At 33.4% G+C, this 20,920-nt stretch overlaps 1 protein-coding gene across 2 annotated transcripts in view; it reads left to right on the plus strand.

Annotated features, from left to right (window-relative positions):
• Positions 1-20,920, plus strand: part of SNTG1 (syntrophin gamma 1) — a 302,428-nt gene that overhangs the window by 77,586 nt on the left and 203,922 nt on the right. For both annotated transcript variants that reach the window (XM_008706661.1, XM_008706662.1), the window contains exons 7-8: positions 14,536-14,638; positions 20,003-20,085. In XM_008706661.1, the coding sequence (XP_008704883.1) occupies positions 14,536-14,638; positions 20,003-20,085 (186 nt within the window). The remainder of the gene's footprint in view (positions 1-14,535; positions 14,639-20,002; positions 20,086-20,920) is intronic.

Here is a 20,920-nt window from a genome sequence, read left to right on the forward strand (position 1 = left end):
GTGTCTGTTGACTGGACCCTGACAATTGCAGATATTTAATTATATTTCAAGTTTTCCTGGGGTCTTAATGAATGCTGTTGTATTTTTCTCCTTAGAAGTTCAATAGATCTTTGTTGATTAGGGTAATAAATTGGATGAGAAAAGGTTATAAAAACAGATTATTAACTATGGAGGAGAAAAAATAATAAGACCTTAATCTAACTGAGGAAAGAACATTTCTGGCTAGAACTACATGTCAAATGTCTTGAAATATAATACTCATAATTTTGTTTTAACTGTTAAGACTTAACAACACAAACTCTTCAATATAGCATTCTTTGGTAAGTCACTCTCTCCTTCTTCTCCCTCTCTTCACCACACACACACACACACACACACACACACACACACACACACACTTAAGCTCACTCTGATAGTAAAGGGTAAGGTTTGCTTTGGAAAATATTATTGTCTTCTTCCTTGAGATCTTTTTTAACATGAGCAAATTTAACTTTTTAGGCAACCCTTAGTCTGGTGTGTGCAGTCACCCTTGGGATGGATATAGCTACTTTCAGTTCACTGACTTGAGAGATCTTGAAATATATAGGAATGAAATATATCTAAATCCATTTCAGTAGTTGGAACTGTAATGCATGGTTTACTTAAACTTATTTACTACTTACCTGGGAAGCAACTCAGGCGAATTAGTACATTTCTGACATAAAACATCATAAAAAACCCGCAAAAATAAATGGAAACAAACAGCCAGTTAGCATTAAAATAATTAAATGATATGCTCTTTTGGCATGAAAATGTTAATAGCATAAAGCTTCCAGAAAACATTTATACTCTCAATAATGTTCTTTTCACACTGATTGTATGTTGAAGACTTGGTCAAAGACATTTTACATTCTTTACAAAATTATATTTTGATGATCAGTTATAGAATATTTTATATGGTCTAAAAAAATTAGTAAAATATTTTTACTTTCGCAACATAAATCAGCCTATATTTAGCAATATAAAATATTTCATCAAAAAAATTGAAAGGTTGTGAAAATGAGAGAATACACAGCTGTTTCAAAAGTGATGTAGTTCAAATATTATGTGAGAGGCACAAAACTGTAATTGCTATTACTTTTATTAACAAACAAGCATTGAAAATCCAATATACACATAGAATTAAAAAATCCTAGATAAAAAATATCACACTAGAAACCGTTTCTTCCTGTAAATGGTTTATAGTTTAATATGACAGCACTCACAGAACAGAGCAGTAGCAGTTTAAAGGCATACAATATAACATACACAACATACAATGCGATGTTTATATACAACATACAATATAAGATATTATATATAACATACAACACAGGGTATTATATACAACAGACAACGTAAGGTTTTATATACAACATACAACACAAGGTATTATCAGATGCTAGTGATAGACAATTTATAACATGCTTTATTTTGAAATGTTTACATTCTTTTCCTATAATTATTCATGCTTCATTTATTCAAGGAATGTGAAGTATTATACTTATTGGGTAGCAAATAATTATGACCACATCAAATGAAATTCAAGAACGTTACTCTTTTTCTGTGTTAAAAGTCATTGAGATTAATATAAAGGATAAGACGCCTGCACTTTGTTTTCCATTTTGTTACTCTGGGCTTCATGAGAGAAATCACAGTATCTCTATGAGATTTTTTCTAACCAGCAATTGAAATAAAGTTATATATCTCCTAGTTACATCAAAGAGAGTTCAATGATTGGTTTTGAAAATGTCTAAGAATTCCTGTGGAATTTCTTTCACAAAGCAGCATCAAAGAGAAGGTATGCTTTATTATTCTTAATGCTTTCCTTTACAATGCAATATTTGTTGCTGTTAATTCATTTTGTGCTTTCTGCACAGTAATGAAAGCGAGATGGTTGGTTCCAGGGGTGAACAGAATCAGTGCTGGTCCTGAATTTTTCAGCCCTGCATGCCGTGTGTTATGGACACATTTATTGAGTCTCCAGTTTATGAAGCTAAGATAGAAATCGAGTCAGCAGTGTTGTTGTAGTGATTTCCCAGTCCAGTGATCTGACAAATTGTTGCCCCAATCAATCTGTCAACATGTCTTTCCCATGCTTCCTCTTTCCTCTCACTAGGTTGTAGTTGTGGAGCAACTCTGTCTGGGGGTATTGTTGTCCCAGGTTGCTATGGAGACAGAGCAATAATAGATATGGAAGTAAAAGCAGCTTTTCCCCCTCCTCTTATTACTGACAAATGTAAACCCTTATTCTACTTGGGACTTCACATATAACTAAAGCAGGTGGAATGAGAATGAAGGAATATCAAAGACATATGGGTCTACTGTCTTTAATACTCCTGCTGGGAAGGGAGCCCAGCTTCCCTTATTCTCACCTACATACCACCTGCTTTTCAAAGGAAATGTTTGTGAGAATTATAATCAGTAGTTTTCTCTAATGCTGTTTCATCTGAAGATACTATTTGTGAGCTCACATAACCTCAACGACCATTCATTCTTCTTAAAATCTCTAATGGAACATGAACCATTTCAGTTTTGTGTCTCAAATGAATAGCTTATAGAGTTCTGAAATCGGCATTCATTTACTTCAATTCATTTAAGTAGATAAAGCTTAAATTCCTTGTTACTAAGCCATTTCTCTGAGGCCACACAATGATTCCGGATGGCCTCTGACAAAACAGCAGTTTTAGGAATTTGAGGGGGCCTAATATGCTGGCACCAAACTATGTTTAACAAATTGTCATTGATGTGTTGACCTCTTTCCTGGCAGTTCCTTAGGATTGAGACCATGACTCATGTAGTTTGGAGAGAAATGAGAATAGCAGTGAAGTGTGAGCCTGACACGGAGCGCGTGAATGCAGAGAGACTCCCCAGGGTTGTTTCCTTGTTTTTGTCATTCAGGTACCAGTGGCCAGAGTGTGTTTGGAGACTCTATTGGAAAAGAAGTAGGGTTCACAGTAGAAAAGTAGACTAGAGAGAAGTTTGAGATGACAAAAGAGAAAGGCAATACGTTTATAATTTTGCTAAAGGTCATTCTTATATATTCTCAGTAATACAAATGTAAGAAAGATGGGGACATGCATGGCTCCCAAGCAAAGTACATGCATCTCATAAAGTGCACGCATCCTTTACAATTGGATAGGTATCTTAATGGCTTTTACAACTGTGGTATCTCCATTTTTGTGCATGATAGAGTTCTTTGAAGACTGAAATTTGAAGTAATTGTTAAGTAATAGAAGAAATGTATTTTTTCTTCATGCATTTAGCAACATATAAGGGCAGATTATTTTTCCTTACTTATTGAATATATTATTTTTGAAGCATACACATCTATTTTCTAGTATTTGAAATTACCAGACACCCAAAGAAACCACTGGTTTCCCATAGCAGTACAGCTGTGTTTCTCCCTGTGCAAACTTCAGTTACCAAGGAAATGCAGCACAGCTTACTCTGGTGGCCCCAACAATGCTGCTAATGGTATCAGAGTGTTTACACTGTACTCAGTGTGTATCACAGGGGGATGGCATTTAAAATTTAGAATAACATATTTAAATGACTCACGCAGTAGACCGAAATGACAGTGTATGGCAGAAAGCAGTACAAGCATTTGTAAAATATTTACTTCTTAGTTCTATGTTGTGCAAATGTGATAATACGCATAAACAAATACTTAGGAACTGTATGCTGCAGCTGCAAATCTAATGTGAGTGTGATAACATTTAGCTTTGTTTTTCAGATTTTAACAATCATTTTGTGTGAGATAATTTTATGCAGAATTCTATAAAAATTAGGAAAAGCATTATGATTTCTGTTTTCCTTCAAGAATTTGACTTAAATCTGGAACACTAGTTACAAACTAAAGCTTCATGTAGCTGTGGCTTTAATATGAATTTGGAATAAATATGTGCATTAGACATTGCAATCTAATATGATTGTAAAATATTGTCATCTTCATGAGATTTTATTTTATACACTCTGAACTTTCTTAGATAAATATGGAGATGTTCTGTACCTCTCTATTCTGCCTCAAATATATTATAACCATGTATAAGAAATAAGTTGGGACGCCTGGGTGGCTCAGCCAGGTAAACGTCTGCCTTTGGCTCAAGTCATGATCCCGAGGTCCTGGGATCTAGTCCCACGTCTGACTCCTTGCTCAGTAGGGAGCCTGCTTCTCCCTCTGCCTGCCCCTCCCCCTGTTTGTGCTCTCTCTCTCTCTCTCTCTCTCTGTGTCAAATAAATAAATAAATCTTAAAAAAAAAGAAAGAAGTTACAAGATTTTCATCTGTAAAAGGTGTCTTTTTTTGCCTTCCCTCAAGATTTGAACTGAATATACTTTATTAATGTGCGGTGACTGCGTTTTATAAATATACTTTCCATCATTGAAGGAAGGCGGGGAGCTGTTCAAACATAAAGGTCTGATTTAAATATTTTCGGGCCTCAGTAAACAGTTGATTAGATTTGGTTTGGTGACTGAATTTTTGCTCATATGATGAAGTCAGTGATGATCTCTGAGGTATGACCAGTGCCAAAACTGGTGGCAAAACTTCTGAGACCTCCGCATTGTGAGGGCAAACATGGCACTGGTTCTTGTTTGTTCTTGTTATGCTGAGGAATGAGAAGAGTGTGCAAAACTTCGATGATTTCCATATCATTAGCAGAGAGGCTAGAAAAACATCCTGTGATGCCTAGTTGCTAAGTAGATTTGGGTTTGAGTAATTTACATGTGGTGTTTACTTTTAAAAACTTTCCTTGTAACCTTTTTTCCCCTTTTAATTTATTGTGAATATTTGTCTTCTCACTAGTTGGATCATTTGTGGGACTAAAGTTTGTTACCCTCATTCAACACTGCAGATTCTGTACTGCAAAGTACAGTGTTTTGAATATGGCAGACACTTGATGTATGTGTTTTGCATTGATTTAAACTCTATACTAATTAGTCCCAAAAGGAAAATATGCAGAAGTAATTTACACAACCGCAGTCCTACCAATTTAGGGAGAATCTACTTTCTCCATTTTATCCTGTCTCCTAGTACCCAAGGAGAATGTGTCTTCTATCTGTCTCTTTCTCAGAACTAGGTGCAGTGTAAAGGGACTCTGGATATAAGGGGTATGTGAAACCTGAGACGTTGTGATTATCATCTTAAAATCACTATGAAAGTCAAATATGCTCTTTAAATAATTATTTAAGATTTGCCATTAACCTCTTAACCTTTGGAAAAAGGCCCAGTGGAAAAAATGGAGAACTCATTTTACTTGTCAGTCTGTCATATATTAGCTGATATATTTGAGCAAGTCACTTAACTTTGAAATGTTTTCAAATTCTCATTTGTAAAATTAAAGGTAATAACTTTTGTCTTGTTTCCTTCACAGGCTTTATTTTACAAATCTACAGCTGTAACGTAACTTGTACACTTGGTGACATGTTATTTATTTACAATACTGTGGATTATTAAACATACAACTGAATGTTAAAACAAATTAACAAATCAAAGTAATCTATTAGATAATGTGGGCCAATATTCAGTAGAAACAGTATTGTCATATTGAGTTATTGCTGGGATATTTTAACAGCGTTGCATTAGGTTGTGCTGTCATCTCTGAAAATGTAGTGTTTAAAGAACCATTGATGTGTGTATCAGTTAATTAGGAATGACAGTGATGTTCAGGACAGGATGCATGGTGCTCCAGCTATCATGCAGCCAGCTCTTAGCCCATGAATCTAGTTTTGCTTCTGTGTCTAATGAGATGCAATATTCAAGCTAATTATTCTTTGTGCTTTCGTCCAGCACAAGAATGAAATGATGAATTTGAAAACTGTTTTCCCCTGTTTCTTGGTCTTTTTCTTTTTTTAAAGATTTTATTTATTTATTTGACAGAGAAAGAGACAGCCAGTGAGAGAGGGTGTTGGTCTTAGCGGATATATAAACCTTTGAAGTTTCCTTCTGAGATCTTCCAAAGAATGTCATGGGTTAAATAAACAGTGGCCCTATATAGGACTTACTTACAGAAATTACAACCAAGCAAACATACGAGCAGACAAAACAAAACAAAACAAAAACAAAAACAAAAAAACAGTTGTCTCCATATGTATTTGAAAGAAGTGACTAACTCAGCTGAATTTAAAGAACAGAAAAAAGTGCTGCAAAATTTACCTTTATATACATTGCTATCCATCTATCTATGGCTTTACAAACATAGCTGTCTCCTCTATGTTCTGGGTTTGTAGCAGAGTTTAACATGTTCTTTTCACCCCTAAATTTTACATGGAATCCTACATATACTTTCTTACGACATTATTTTCGTAGTAGTATTTACATTTAACTCTTTAATTCATTAAAATTTATTGTTAGTATATTGTTTAAAATCATGTCCTGTCTTATTTTCTTCTGAAAGGATACCCAGATGTGTTTGTACCATTTATTATAACCAATATTTTAAACACTAGATTAAAACAAAGTCTGTTGTATATTAAAAGTTCCAAGTACATTAAGATCTATTTTGTGGTTTTTATCCATATCTACTGATTAGTCTATTTGTATATCAATAACATACTGATTTGATTAAATAACTTAATAACATATTCAGACATGGATAACTCAATTCCTCCCAACCTCTGCTGCTATTCTTTAAGCCTAAAGTATTTTTGGATGTTCTGGAGAATGTTGACTTAATGTTCGTATAGAAAATTTCACCAAGTATATGGTATATCCTTGCAAGGCTTTAGATTTTGATTTCTGTTCTTCAATAAAATATACAATTTACCTTAAAGCAATCTATGCTTTGAAAAATCTAAGGTCTTTATGGTTTTTTTACCCCAGATTTTTAATATTTTTTCTTGGTGTTAATTGCTAACATAGGAGGAGGATATTTTACATTATAGTGATCTTCTATGAAGCTACCTCAACAGATTATCTTTTAAATTCCAATCAGTGTTTTAGTGGAGAATTTTTTAAGTATACAATTATATTTTTAATAATGAGTTAATTTTATTTTCTTAATATTTATAAAATTTTATTTTCTAATTTTACTGTATATGCTAGAACTCATAACATATTTTTGAAAAATAATGGAGATAGGGGCCATCTTTATCTAGTACCTGTTTAATTAACATGGTATCATTGTTTTAACATTTAGGATAATTTTTGTTGCTTTTTAAAATGACTTTATTAAGTTTAATCACCAAAAATTATTTAATGAAGACTTTTTATGGGATAGGTACTGTGCCAGACTCTCTGAATAGACCTGTGAACAAGACATAGCCTGTTGTCCTTGCATAGCACACATTTTCATGATGCAGAGATAGAAGAATATTAGACATAATATGTCAGCACAGTATGGGGTAAGTAGGAATGTGCTAATAGGTATGTAAAATGACAGAACAGGGAAATGAGGACAGAGGTATGTGGAGAGCTATAATTTTAAATAGGTTGATGAAGATATGACTCATTAGGATGATTTTTAAGGTAAGAGTAGAGGAGGTAAGGATGTTAGCCATGCAAATATTTAGGGAGAGACCATGCTGGGCTCAGGGGACGGCCAGGCATATTTAAGAAATATCATGGATATTCTTCTATTCCCATTTTTTCTTAGAGTTTTTATTAGAAATTACAGCTCAATTTGACCAAATGTCCTTTCAGACTCTAATGGAGAGTATAAAATTCTCTTTCTCTCTAATCTGTTATCTATGTGTATTAATAGATAGATTATGTATGTTTAACTTGTTGATGAAATTAATTACAATGATAATAACTTCTTGATATTTATCCAGGTTTGTTTTGAAATAAAGCCTACTTGGTCATAGTACAATATAGTATCCTACTAGTCAATATATGAATAGTATATTTAAATTATTATAACTATATTTATATTAACAGTGGCCTTTTGTTTCCTTTCTTCCTATGTCAGCCCTTATTATTCATTTTCATTTTAGTTTGATTTAGTGACATGAATTGAAAAGGCTTCAATAATTTTATGCTGGAATAATTTCTTCTTTAAGAATTAGATAAAACTTAGTTTTGAACCCATCTGTTCCTGATGCCTTTGTGAAGTAAAGCTTTCATGAATTTTACAATTTAATTAAGCCAGCTTAATAGAACATAAACTAGGCAATTGGCCATATAACAATAAGAAGACAAAGTAAAATATTGCTTGAATTATTGAAGAAATCATCTTGGAATTAAAATAAATGCTATAATAACATTTCTATAACCACAGGAACAAGGTAACAATATATTCTGCTTGTTAAGTTAAAGTTGGATTCATCTAGCATTTGCCTTTCACCCACTTTTGTTACATAGAATCTTGTTCTAATGGAGTCTTTGAAAGTGATGGAATTATTTTTAGTCATAGCTTTAAATATTCCAGGAAAATTTGCAGAAGTGTTTCAACATTCGTGCCTCACTAAATAGTCCTTTTGCATATTGAAATTCATCAATATTATTATTACATCCTGATTATCAGCACTTAAATTTATTATTCAAACTTCATTCTTGATTGTAATATTTACCAAAATCCAAAAATTACTGCATATTTGAACACTATTTTAGGCTGAAACTTTAAGAATTCAGAAATATTAAAATTTTAGTAGTTTTTTTTAAACGTATAACCAGATATATATTTGTGCTATGACTTTTCATTTTAAAACAGCATAAAATTTGGACTAGAAATGCCTGTAGAAAGGCTCCTATTGTACTCCTTTATATATGTGGAGTGTTTTTCATAAATTAAAATGCAGGAAAGATGAAAAAAATGAGTGAATGCATCCTCAGAAATGTCTCATTACCTTTCTGGAGCTGGTTTATCCATGATAATTCTCATCTCCATGTCCTAGTCCATCTATTCCTGGATCTCCCAGCACTGTTCTGTATCCCCTGGTCATAGTAATACAAGGTGAGAGATGACAGTTTTAAACCATCCCAAATCCTTTTCTTCTTTTGCATTGCTTCTTCCAAATTCTAAATTATAGTTGAGATCTCACAGTTGGTTCACCCACTACTTTCTTTCTTTTTTTTTTTTTTAAAGATTTTATTTATTTATTTGACAGAGATAGAGACAGCCAGCGAGAGAGGGAACACAAGCAGGGGGAGTGGGAGTGGAAGAAGCAGGCTCATAGCAGAGGAGCCTGATGTGGGGCTCGATCCCATAACGCCGGGATCACGCCCTGAGCCGAAGGCAGACGCTTAACCGCTGTGCCACCCAGGTGCCCCCACCCACTACTTTCAATGGTCATGTGATATGATCTTCCTAGATATAGTTCTATACCTTGTACATATCCAGTTGGATAATCTCTGCTGTTTCATCTGATTTACTACCAACCCAATAGCATCAATTCTTATCACTATTGTAGACTCCTTCCTTGGTTGAATGTTTCGCACTTAAAAAGGCTCTATCTCCTGCCCTGGAAACCAGCAGCCACTGTGACCCCAGGTGTAATCTGTAGGTGTGAATGTATTCACCTGCATTCACACTATAGAGAGGGTAGTGTGCTCTCTCCTCGGTCACTCTGTAGATTCCTCTGAAATCTGAATGTGAAAGCAGGTGCACAGGGCCAGACAACCCTCTAACCCCATTTAGGAAAGCTCGTAAAGTACATTTTCCTCTCAAACTTTTACTGTATAATACAAGTAATAAGTCAAGTTGTTCCCCACAATTAGTATAAACAAAAAGTGATTACATAATAATATAATAAAGAAGTGATTTGTTTATTCTGTGTCAACATGTAATTACTATGTTAACACGAGCAGTAAAGCATGTGATTGTATATAGTGTAAGCCTAGTTGTTTTGTCTGTAAAACACCCTGTTTAAAACCATCCCTCAAAGGCATGTTTAATTTCCTTTTCAGCCAGGAGTCAGGGCTTTAAGAAAATGATTTACTGCACTTAACAATATATTAAGAGAGATGAGTCAAATGTTAATGTGAAATTCTAGGTAACCGTTTTCCATCACTGTCATCAGCGAGCGGCAATACTTACCTTACTCTCTGGCGATCCGAATCTTGTTTGGTTGTTCAACATCATGCTAGGCTAGTGGCTATGATACCCACAAACTTTCTTACTGCCCTTCTTGCCACTGAAGATGTGTGTGGTGTGTGTTTGTGTGTATGTGGGTGTGTGTTTCCTGATGTGTGTGCTTACAGTATGTCCAGGCAAAGCAGAAGTCCCTCTTTTCATCAGTTAAACACAATCCCCAAGGTTGAAGAGGAGACAGGGATGTATAGGCAGACCACGGAGGATTTTTAGGGCAGTTAAAATACTCTATATCGTACAATAATGATGAATACATATCATTACATATTTGCCCAAACCCAGAGAATATGCAAGACCAAGAGTGAACCCTCAGGTACACAATCGACTCTGGGTGATAATGATGTGTCAATACCCGTTCATCATTTGTAACAAGTGTGCCCTTCTGATGCAGGGTGGATGTTGATGACCAGAAGGCTGTGCACCTGGGGGGCAGGGACAATATGGGAAATCTTTGTGTTTTCCCCCAAAGTTTCGCTGTGAACCTAAAACTACTCTATAAAAATAAAGTCTTCAAAAAACAAATAAAGATATGAAACAGTTCCCAGCCGTGGACATTCTTGACTTCATATACCAGAGCAGTGGCAGATAAATTCCTCTTTAAAATCTCATATTAGATAGAATATCCTCCAAGGGGAAGGAGAGAAGGGTGAAGAAGGCAAAATGATTTTATGAAGTTTCCCTTCTAAAAGGTGAGTGGAACTCAAAAACATTCAGTTCATGAGCTGAGTTGTTAGGTTTGTCATGGTTTAATATAATAAACCTATAAATATCTTTTTTAATTCCTCCCCCTTTTCCTTTTTATTGATTGTCATACTTTACCTATCTCTCACCTTTTGCTTATATACACACCCAAGGCAATATGATGGAATAACCGTGATAATCCATTATTGGATCAAAATGCACATTTGATTTGCATTATAAAATGTGAATGAAAATGAAAGAGACAGCTAGATTTATTGGTGCAGATTTCTGATTTTGCAGGAAAATGACATCCATCATTACTCATGATGTAGAACCTATATTTTCCAACCTGACAGTATCAGGCTGATGAAATATGCATTCAAAGCATAGTAGCAAAGCTGAGAAAAAATTTAAAAACACATTATCTCAATCCTGTTCACTGAAAAACTGGATATTCTTGCATTTATTAAGAAATGTGTATGTGTCAAAGACTTGAACTTGTGATTGCCCAGAAAGATAACCATTATTGACCTTTTATTAAAAATGAAACTAAGTTATCTCCCTAGGGTGAGATTTTACAATTAAAAATTATTTTTTTATGTTTCTCATTTATATTTGAATAAAAATTTCAAGACTGAAGTACACATGTAAAGCAGTTGTCCATCACCTATTTCTGAGGCAACAGTATTTAACTTATACATGTTTATTCTCATATTTACCCTTATGATGCTCATACTGTTCTTTATTATTTGATGGTAGAAATTATTTGCTGTACATTTACTATAGAATATAAGTATTGACCTATTGTGTTCCACCATCCCCTATATTTTTCTGACTCATGAACTCTCAATACAATCATATAATGATTGTATCAGTGTTAAGTGTCAATGCAAAACATAAGCCAAGTTCATAAGTTCATACTAAGCCAAAAACTGAATAAAAAAAAAAAGACATTGGGACCTTGAATAGGATTGTCTGGCATCTGTAGAAAAGTAGGAGGGAATTGATATCTTTACAGTATTATATCTAGTGATCCATGACATAGCATATTCTTTCATTATTTAAAAATTAATGTTGTATTTGTTGATAATGAATCAAAACCAGTTGACCTTTGTATTGTTAAAAAACAAAATTTAAACAAGTGAATTTGAAAAACTAATTTACTTTCTTAAGTCATTTATGAATCAGACAACATCCCATCTAACAAGTAGAAAGGAGCTCCAAGGTTTTGCACAAAATGGAAGGATTTTTATAGGCAGACATGGGGAGGGACTAATTAGTCAAAAAAAAAAAAAAAGAGAAAGTATTGTTTGAGGCAAGGTCACCTTCCCTTAGGAGGAAGGGCAGGGGGCCTTAGTAGATGGATTACCTCATCTTTCTTTGGGGGATAGAGAGGGCCCATGTGAAAGATCACCTCTTTGGTGCTGACCAGAAAACTGACTATTTAAGACAATATTTCTGGAAGAGCTTGAAACTGCAATTAGATTAAGTATTAAGTTCTGGTTTGGTGATAGCCTAATATATATGGCTCCATTTTGGGCCTTTGGTTTTCTTTCTAGCAGCGTATTACTTTGCATCTATACTATTTCATGCTTAGCTCTCCTAGTAACTCAACTGTTATTCCACGCTGAACTCTCTTAGTAACTCAACTGCTAATGTCTCACGTCTACGGATTCCCAAGGATTTTCTATGCTCAAAATTATCTTCTCTCGGAATAATGGCAGCTTCATTTCTTCTTTCAATTCTTGTGCATTTTATTAGCTCTTTTCTTGCCTTATTGCAGTAAGACCCGAAGAAAGATTAAGGGAAACAAGATAGTGGACATTTTTGTCTCGTTTCTATCTCAGAGAGAAATGCCTCAATAAATCACCATTAACAATGACATTTCTTAAAGAAATTTCTATATCCTCTTTATAATATGAAGATACTCTTTTGTATACTCTGTTTTCTATGAATTTGTCAAATGTATTTTATTAAATTCTTCTTTGCATCTATTTAAATGATTATATATTTTTTTATTTTTAAACTTTTTTTCTACTTGTAATGTGATGAAATATTATTTTTTTCCTGCATGTGAGTGGGTGAATTTTATTGTTCTGTACTCAAATTTATTGATTCTCATATCTGTCACCTTCACTGTATTATTGAGCAAATCCAATAAGATTTTTTTTTAATTTATGTTAATGCTGTTTTTAGTTCTATAGTTTTCATTTGGTTCTTTTTCACAATTTGTATTTCTTTGCTGAGATTTTGTAATTTTTCATTTGATTCAAGAGAATTTGTAATTTCTTGCTGACATATTTTTATTAAGGTGGCTTTAAAATCCTTGTCAGATAATACCAGTTTGTAATTCATCTAGTTGAAGTTAGCTATCTTTTCTTATTCAAATTGTGATTTTCCTGGTTCTTAGTGAGACCTGCTGTTTTATTGTATCCTAGCCACTTTGCTTATTATGTTGAGCCTGTGGTTCTTATGTAAGACTTTTATTTTTTCTTTTTAGCAGGAAATCACTCTATTTATCATACAGGTCCTAGCCTAATTTTGTGGGCTGCGGTTCCATTGACAATATACTTTTTAGAACCTGTTTGGCTTCTTTGGTCTAACTGATTTCCCACTGTTCCCTTGCTGATGCTGTTTGAGGAGGTGGAAGGAGCTTTCTCAGGCTGGGCCCCCTGGTGCCACTAAGTGGACAAAGGGACTCTTTACCCACCAGTGGATAGAAATCCCTCTGTTTGGTGGGAGCATCTAAAACACCTGGCCTCTCTGCTGTTCCTTCAGTCCTGGGATCTCTAACAAATTCTTTTCTCTTTCTACCTCTCAGAGTTCGACTTGCATTTCAGTTGTCTCTTGCAGGCTTTTGAATGTTTATAGTTACTGAGGGGGAACAGGGAAAGATGAAGCCATGCCATCTTCTCCAGACCAGAAGTCATTCTAAATCATTTTGATAGCCAATTCTCTAATGACGGGAGGTAGAGCATTTTTTCTATATGTTTAATCACAAGCTGTGTTCCCATGTTTATTAACTGTTTCTTCACTAATTAGTCATAATTATCCTCTTAGTTGATGTGAGATTTCAAAATTATAAATATACCTATATCTTTTCTAGGTATGTTTGCTATAGATAACTCCTCAGCATCTTGAACTTCTTTTAGTATTTCTGAAATTTGTCTTGATATGATTTTTGAAGAAATTGACATTATTTAAGTGGTAGAACAAGACCTATTATTCTATAATTTAAAAAGTGTTGAGAGTTGATGATAACAGTCTCCACCATTATTCCAAGTTTGTAGGGAAAGGAAAATAAAATAAGCAATGATGTAACAGGAAAATAATACCTATTTATATTTTGTGAAAGTGCTTGACTGAATTGGGCCAAATTTGTTTAATTTGAATAGCTCGTTCATCAACATCTGCAGGGTCATTTATTTTTGTATCTTCAAGTGATGTAGAATAGAGGTTCAATAAATATTATTAAATTAATGACACAGTGGCTTGAGCACTACATCGTTCTGTGGATGCCATAATCTCTTATATTGCCTAATATATACCATATATAAATATAGATGGAAGATGATGACACTGTAAGTGAACAGGGGACCACCAAATGTTGGGAAGAAGAAGAACATGATGGCTGTATTCCTACAATGTTACATAATTCATTCCTCCTATCTTTAATAAAATGTTTCTGACCACTATGGGACAAAGAGAGGTAGAAAAGACAACAAATCATTTCAAGGTTTTGCAATAATATAAAATACTTCGTGACCATACCGATAACAGTATCATTTTCATTCTGTTTTATTTTAGGTTCAGGTGCTTCGGAACGCTGGAGAAGAAGTGACCCTAACAGTGTCATTTTTAAAAAGAGCACCTGCTTTCCTCAAACTCCCACTGAATGAAGATTGTTCATGTAAGCATTTATGAAGAATAGGTAAAAAGCTCACATCATCATATTTATTTTCTCAACCATTATTTCCTGACACTAATTGGTAATTTTTTTAAAGTTGGGATTTCTGCTTGAATACAAATATTTTTATATCACAAAGCATTCTATGAATGCTTATGCAAAGGGAGCAGATGTTATTTTTGTTTCAGAATGTATTCAGCACATTTACACTTATTTGCTAACCTATAATTAATTGGAGACACATTATTTATTGTAAAAATAGTGTCATCAACTACATACATTTTGTATGTCTATTATATTCCATTCATAATACTTGATTAATATATTTTCTCTAACTTGTAGAATTATATACTCTTATTTGGCTACTAGACTTGCTAAACAAGCGTTTATACTTAAGTCATCCTGATGAAGCTAGGGAGATTGAAGGTAGCACCAGTCGATGTGGAAACTCATAAGAATTACTAAAACAATCTCTGTACAATTTGTACATTAAGAAATAAAATATCATCTAACATTTTTGCCAAAAATCAAAGAAGAATATATCTTTGAGGGGTGCCTGGGTGGCTCAGTCGTTAAGCATCTGCCTTCGGCTCAGGGCGTGATCCCAGCGTTCTGGGATCGAGCCCCACATCAGGTTCCTCCACTGGGAGCCTGCTTCTTCCTCTCCTACTCCCCCTGCTTGTATTCCCTCTCTCACTGGCTGTCTATCTCTGTCAAATATGTAAATAAAATCTTAAAAAAAAAGAATATATCTTTGAGGCATAATTTGCTTGCAATGAAATGCAAAGATCTTAAATGAACAATTGGATTGGTTCTGACAATGCACACATATCCTTAATCTCCATGCCTTTAAATCACAGAAGGGTTCCTCTATGCCTCTTCCCAATAAGTAACACCCCTAGAAATAGCCATTAGTTTAATTTCTTAGCATCATTTTTCTTTTTGCTTCTTCTAGAACTTTTTTAGAATGGAGTCATACTGTATTTACTCTTTTATGTCTGGCTTCTTTCATAATGAAAGTCGCTTGTGTTATATATTTCAGATGTTTGTTCGTTTACATTGCTGTGTAATATTCCATTAGATGAATATACTGAAGTTTGCTAATCATTCTCCTATTGATAGATAACAGAGCTGTTTCCTATAGTTTGCCACTATAAATAAAGCTATTATGAACATTCCTGTATAAGGCTTTCGAAAGTCTTCCAATTTTATGTCACTAGCATAAGTACTTAGGAGTAGAATTATTAAGTCACCAGGTAGATATATAATTAACTTGTTAACTAATTGCCAAAAAATATTTCTAAAGTGGACATATATTTAAAGACCTCTTACTCTCCACTCCAGTGATGTATGAGAGTTCTGGTTGCTCTACACTTATCCCAATATTTTATGGTCAAGATTTTTTTTTTTTTTAGGTATTCTATTGAGTGTTCAGAGGTAACTTATTATAGTTATAATATGGATTTCCCTGAAGACTAATTATGATAAACTCCTTATCATGTATTATTTGCATATATTATTAAAGATTTGCATATCTTATTTTATAATGTGTCTGCTCAAGTTTTGCCCATTTTCTCTATTAGTATGTCTTTATATTATTGTACGGCAGGAGTTTAAGAAAATATTCTATATATAATCTTTGTCAGCTATATGTACTAAAAAAATTTTCTCTCAGTCTGTAGATAACTACATATTTTACCTAAAAGTGTCTTAGGTTTGCAGATGTTTTTGATTTTGACAAACTCTAATTCACTATTTTGTTGTTGCTGTTCTTTTGCAAATGGTTATTGTTCTTTACATCTTCTCTAAGAAATATTTGCCTACCACAAGTTGCAAAGAGATTCCCCTACATTTTTCCTAGAAGCTTTATGACATTGGCTTTTAGAATCCATCTTCTATGAATTACTTTTTGCGTCTGAGTAGGAATTTAGAATTCTTATTTCCATTAATTTTTGTGTCTATTCTTTCACCATAACTACAGTGTTGATCACCAAGGATAGGTTTTCCAATTTTGCAATTTTTCAAGATTATTTAGCAATTCTAGACCTTTTACATTACTGCATATATTTTAGAAATGGCATGTCAATTTTGACAAAATCCAATTATGATTCTGAATGGGACTAAGATGGATTTATACATAATTTTAAGAATTAGCATATTAACAACTTCAAACCTTTCATTTCATGAACATGATATAACTTTACATTTATTTATGTTTTAATTTTTCTCAGTAACATTTTAGTGTTTTCAGTGGGAAAGTCTTGCATATCTTTCATTAAATTTATTTCTCAGCATTTTTTATTCTACCATAAATGGTATTTTTTAAAAATTTTATTGTCTAATTATTGTTGCTAACACATAGAAATATAGTTTATTTTTATACATGCACATATTCTGCATCACAGGCTTAACTTTCTGTTAGTTCTGTAGGATTTTTGGTATATTTTTTAAGGCTTTCTACTTAGTTATGTTATCTGCAAATAATGAATTCGGCTTCTTTCTTTCCAATCTGTATTTTTTTAATTCCTTTTTCTTGCCTATTGCAATGGCTAGGACTTCCAGTAAAATGTTATATAAAGTATTGAGAATAGACATCTTTCTCTTGTTCGAGATATTAGAGGAGAAATTTCCAGTCTTTTATCATTAAGTATTATATTAGCTGTAGGTGCTCACACATGTCCTTTATTAGGTTGTGGAAGTGTTCTTTTACTCTTGGATTACTGAGGATTTTTCGTTCTCTTTTTAACATAAATTGATGTTGAATTGTCACAAATATTTTTTACATCCATTGAGATATTATATTTTAATCCTTTTTTTATTCTGCTGAGATGGTGAATTTTCAAATATTTATTTTGAATGCCAAATTAAACTTGCATTCCTAGGATAAACACCACTGATCATGAAATGTTAAGGCTTTTTTTTTTATATATTGCTGGTTTCAATTTGCTAATATCTTAAGACTTTAAGAAAAAAATATGTTCAGGAGCACCTGGGTGGCTCAGTCCATTGAGCATCTGCCTTCTGCTCAGGCATGATCCCAGGGTTCTGAGATCAAGCCCTGCATTGGGCTCCCTGCTCAGTGGGGAGTCTGCTTCTCCCTCTCCCTCCACCCCTCCCCACTGCTTGTGCTCTCTCTCTCTCAAATAAATAAATAAGAAAAACTTTTTAAAAATATGTTCATGAGGGATATCCATATGTACACTTTTGTAATGTTTTAGTGCAATTTTGGTACCAACATTTTTAATGTCTTCATGTAACTTGTGGAGTGGTATTTCCTCCTTTATTTCCACAAAGATTTTGCTTACCAGTAATAGTATATTTTTCTTGAATTATTTAATAAATTCACCAAAAGCCAACCGGAGCCTAGAATTATAGTTTTTTTTTTTTTGTATGAATTCATCTCTTGAATTCTTATAGGACTTCTGATACTTTTTTCTTCTTTTATAACTTTTGGTAAAATGTTTTTCAAGATTTTTTTCCACTTTAACTAAGTTATGCATGAATTTATTACATGAAATTATTAATCTTATCCTTTTGTTATTCCTTTTAATGTTTGTTGGATTGCAGTAATACCACCTTCTTCTCTACTGATATTAGTAACTTGTACCTTTCACTCTTTTACTACATCATTAATCTTTTCAAAGAACTCATTTTTGTCTCGGTTAATATGTCTATTATTTTGTTACCATCTTACTATTTTCCACTTTTATTTTTATTATTTTCTGTCTTCTATTTACTTTGATTTAATTTCCTCTTTCATATCTAACTTTTTAAGATGAGAGTATACATCATTGAGTTTATACCTTTCTTTTAGGCATACATTTAAATCTTTGAATTTCATTGAAAAGTCTGCTTTAGATCTGTCACGGAATTTGACATATCATTTTATTCTGTTCAAAACAGATATACTTTTTAGGGGCGCCTGGGTGGCACAGTGGTTAAGCGTCTGCCTTCGGCTCAGGGTGTGATCCCGGCGTTCTGGGATCGAGCCCCACATCAGGCTCCTCCCCTGGGAGCCTGCTTCTTCCTCTCCCACTCCCCCTGCTTGTGTTCCCTCTCTCACTGGCTGTCTCTATCTCTGTCGAATAAATAAATAAAATCTTTTTTAAAAAAACAGATATACTTTTTAAAGTAATATATTTATGTATTAAAATATTGCCTCATAGGAGATAAATGCAGATAAACATCAAAAGTAAAATTATCCAAAATGAAATATGAAATTGTTAAGATTTAAAAAGTGGAAAAACTGGGGCGCCTGGGTGGCTCAGTCGTTAAGCGTCTGCCTTTGGCTCAGGGTGTGATCCCGGCGTTCTGGGATCGAGCCCCACATCAGGCTCCTCCGCTGGGAGCCTGCTTCTTCCTCTCCCACTCCCCCTGCTTGTGTTCCCTCTCTCGCTGGCTGTCTCTCTCTGTCAAATAAATAAATAAAATCTTAAAAAATAAATAAAAAGTGGAAAAACTATATTCATGATAGTTTGGTAGAAAAGCCTGTGATCCCCTTCTTAGCATGAGGAAAGGTATGGAACTTTAGAGTGATGAAAAAGGAGAACAAAATCTTTTTTCAACACATTAATTTTAGGAGTGTTACCTATGACCTTTAATGTTTTAATTTAGGTATAATATTTCAAGTAAAAATTGAGAGTCAATTAATTAATAGTGTGTATTTATCAACATTAGCACCTTCAAAATAGATTGTTTTCCTAAAAAAAGCAATTAATCAAAAAATCAAGAAATGTGTATCCTGATCCTAACTACAAAAATTACTGAATTGTGAAATCTCAGTTTAAGGCATATATTACTCAGATTTAGAGATAGATTATTAGTAGGTTTCATATGAGAATCTGATATGAAGATTTGTAGTTTCAATTTCACCAATTTAGGTAGCATGAATGAAGTTATTTTCAACTATAGCATATACCAAGAGCGTTTATAAAAAGCCCATGCAAACTTTTTTTGCATCATGGAAAATTATAGTACCTAAAAATATGACTTGCCAGTAGTTAGAAGCATAACAATAAATAGAATTTTGAAGACAAACCAAATTCTGCACAGTTATAAGTATGGTTCATAAGTGTAGGTCACTTTGGATAATGAAATGAAATAATAATTTTATAAGGTTAAATGTTTTTATATAAAGTTTGCAATATTTCTGAAATCAAAGATCAATACATGGTTCTCTTTTAGGGTCCCACTTTAGTCACTTAGTTACTTGTATAACTCTGGCTTTGATATAAGTGAAATAAAAATTAATTCTACTACTGATTTTCTTGACATTACTGAGTATATGGAAATATATAATATAGAATGCATCAACCTAGAATATTTCGGTGTTCTAACCAGTGGGACATTGTGATGTTTTTCCTGCAGGTGCTCCAAGTGACCAGAGCAGTGGCACCTCTTCTCCTCTTTGTGACAGTGGCTTGCATCTCAACTATCATCCCAACAATACAGTAAGATGACCAAGACATAGTTCAGATTAATAAGGAGATAACACAAAGAAAGGAGAATAATATATATAAATAGTCAGAGTTTGCAAAAACTGTTAATGAATCTCTGCCCTGATATAGTTGAAATCCTTGTTTGCTTCATCCTTTAAGAGTTAGGGTTAAGATAAGCCAGGAAGAAAAAAAAATAAATAGGTCAGTTATTATTCAATGTCATTTTTCTCCTCTCAGGTCTGCATTAAGCCTTTTGTAATCTATAGAGACTTAACTTCGTGAGATCACACATAACGTCACACAATCATTTTATAACAGTGCATATTGTATGTGATTTCATGCTCTAAATGATTTGATATGATTTTTATCATTTTTCATTTGAAATCATTTAGCTGAAAGTAGCTATTTAATTTTCCATTTGGTAGGATTTCTTAACAATCTGCAGGCATACCAGGAAATTAATGCAAAGAGAATAATCTAACATCATGTTAAAATGTCACAAATGTTAAAATATACATATTTAATCACTGATAAAATTGGCATGTTTGTTTTATATACATTTAATAAAATGTTAAATTTTCTTTTCCACCTGTCATGAGGAGTAAAGGGTTTTTTTTGTTTTTGTTTTTTTTTTTAATAAATATGTCTGAAACTCCTTGTATTTCACCCTTCAAAACACTCACACACGCTAAAGACAAAATAGCTCTCTCAGGTTATATGTGAGTCTAACAAATTTCCCCTGGGATCACAAACATGAAGAGTAGCAGTAGTGCTGATATTAAGTGGAATTTTATTTTTCTATTCTACATATTAGGATATAAAACACATAAATAGCTTCTGATTGGTA

The sequence above is a fragment of the Ursus maritimus genome, unplaced genomic scaffold (genome assembly GCF_017311325.1).
Source record: "Ursus maritimus isolate PB19 unplaced genomic scaffold, ASM1731132v1 scaffold_9, whole genome shotgun sequence".
In the NCBI taxonomy this organism is placed as follows: domain Eukaryota; kingdom Metazoa; phylum Chordata; class Mammalia; order Carnivora; family Ursidae; genus Ursus; species Ursus maritimus.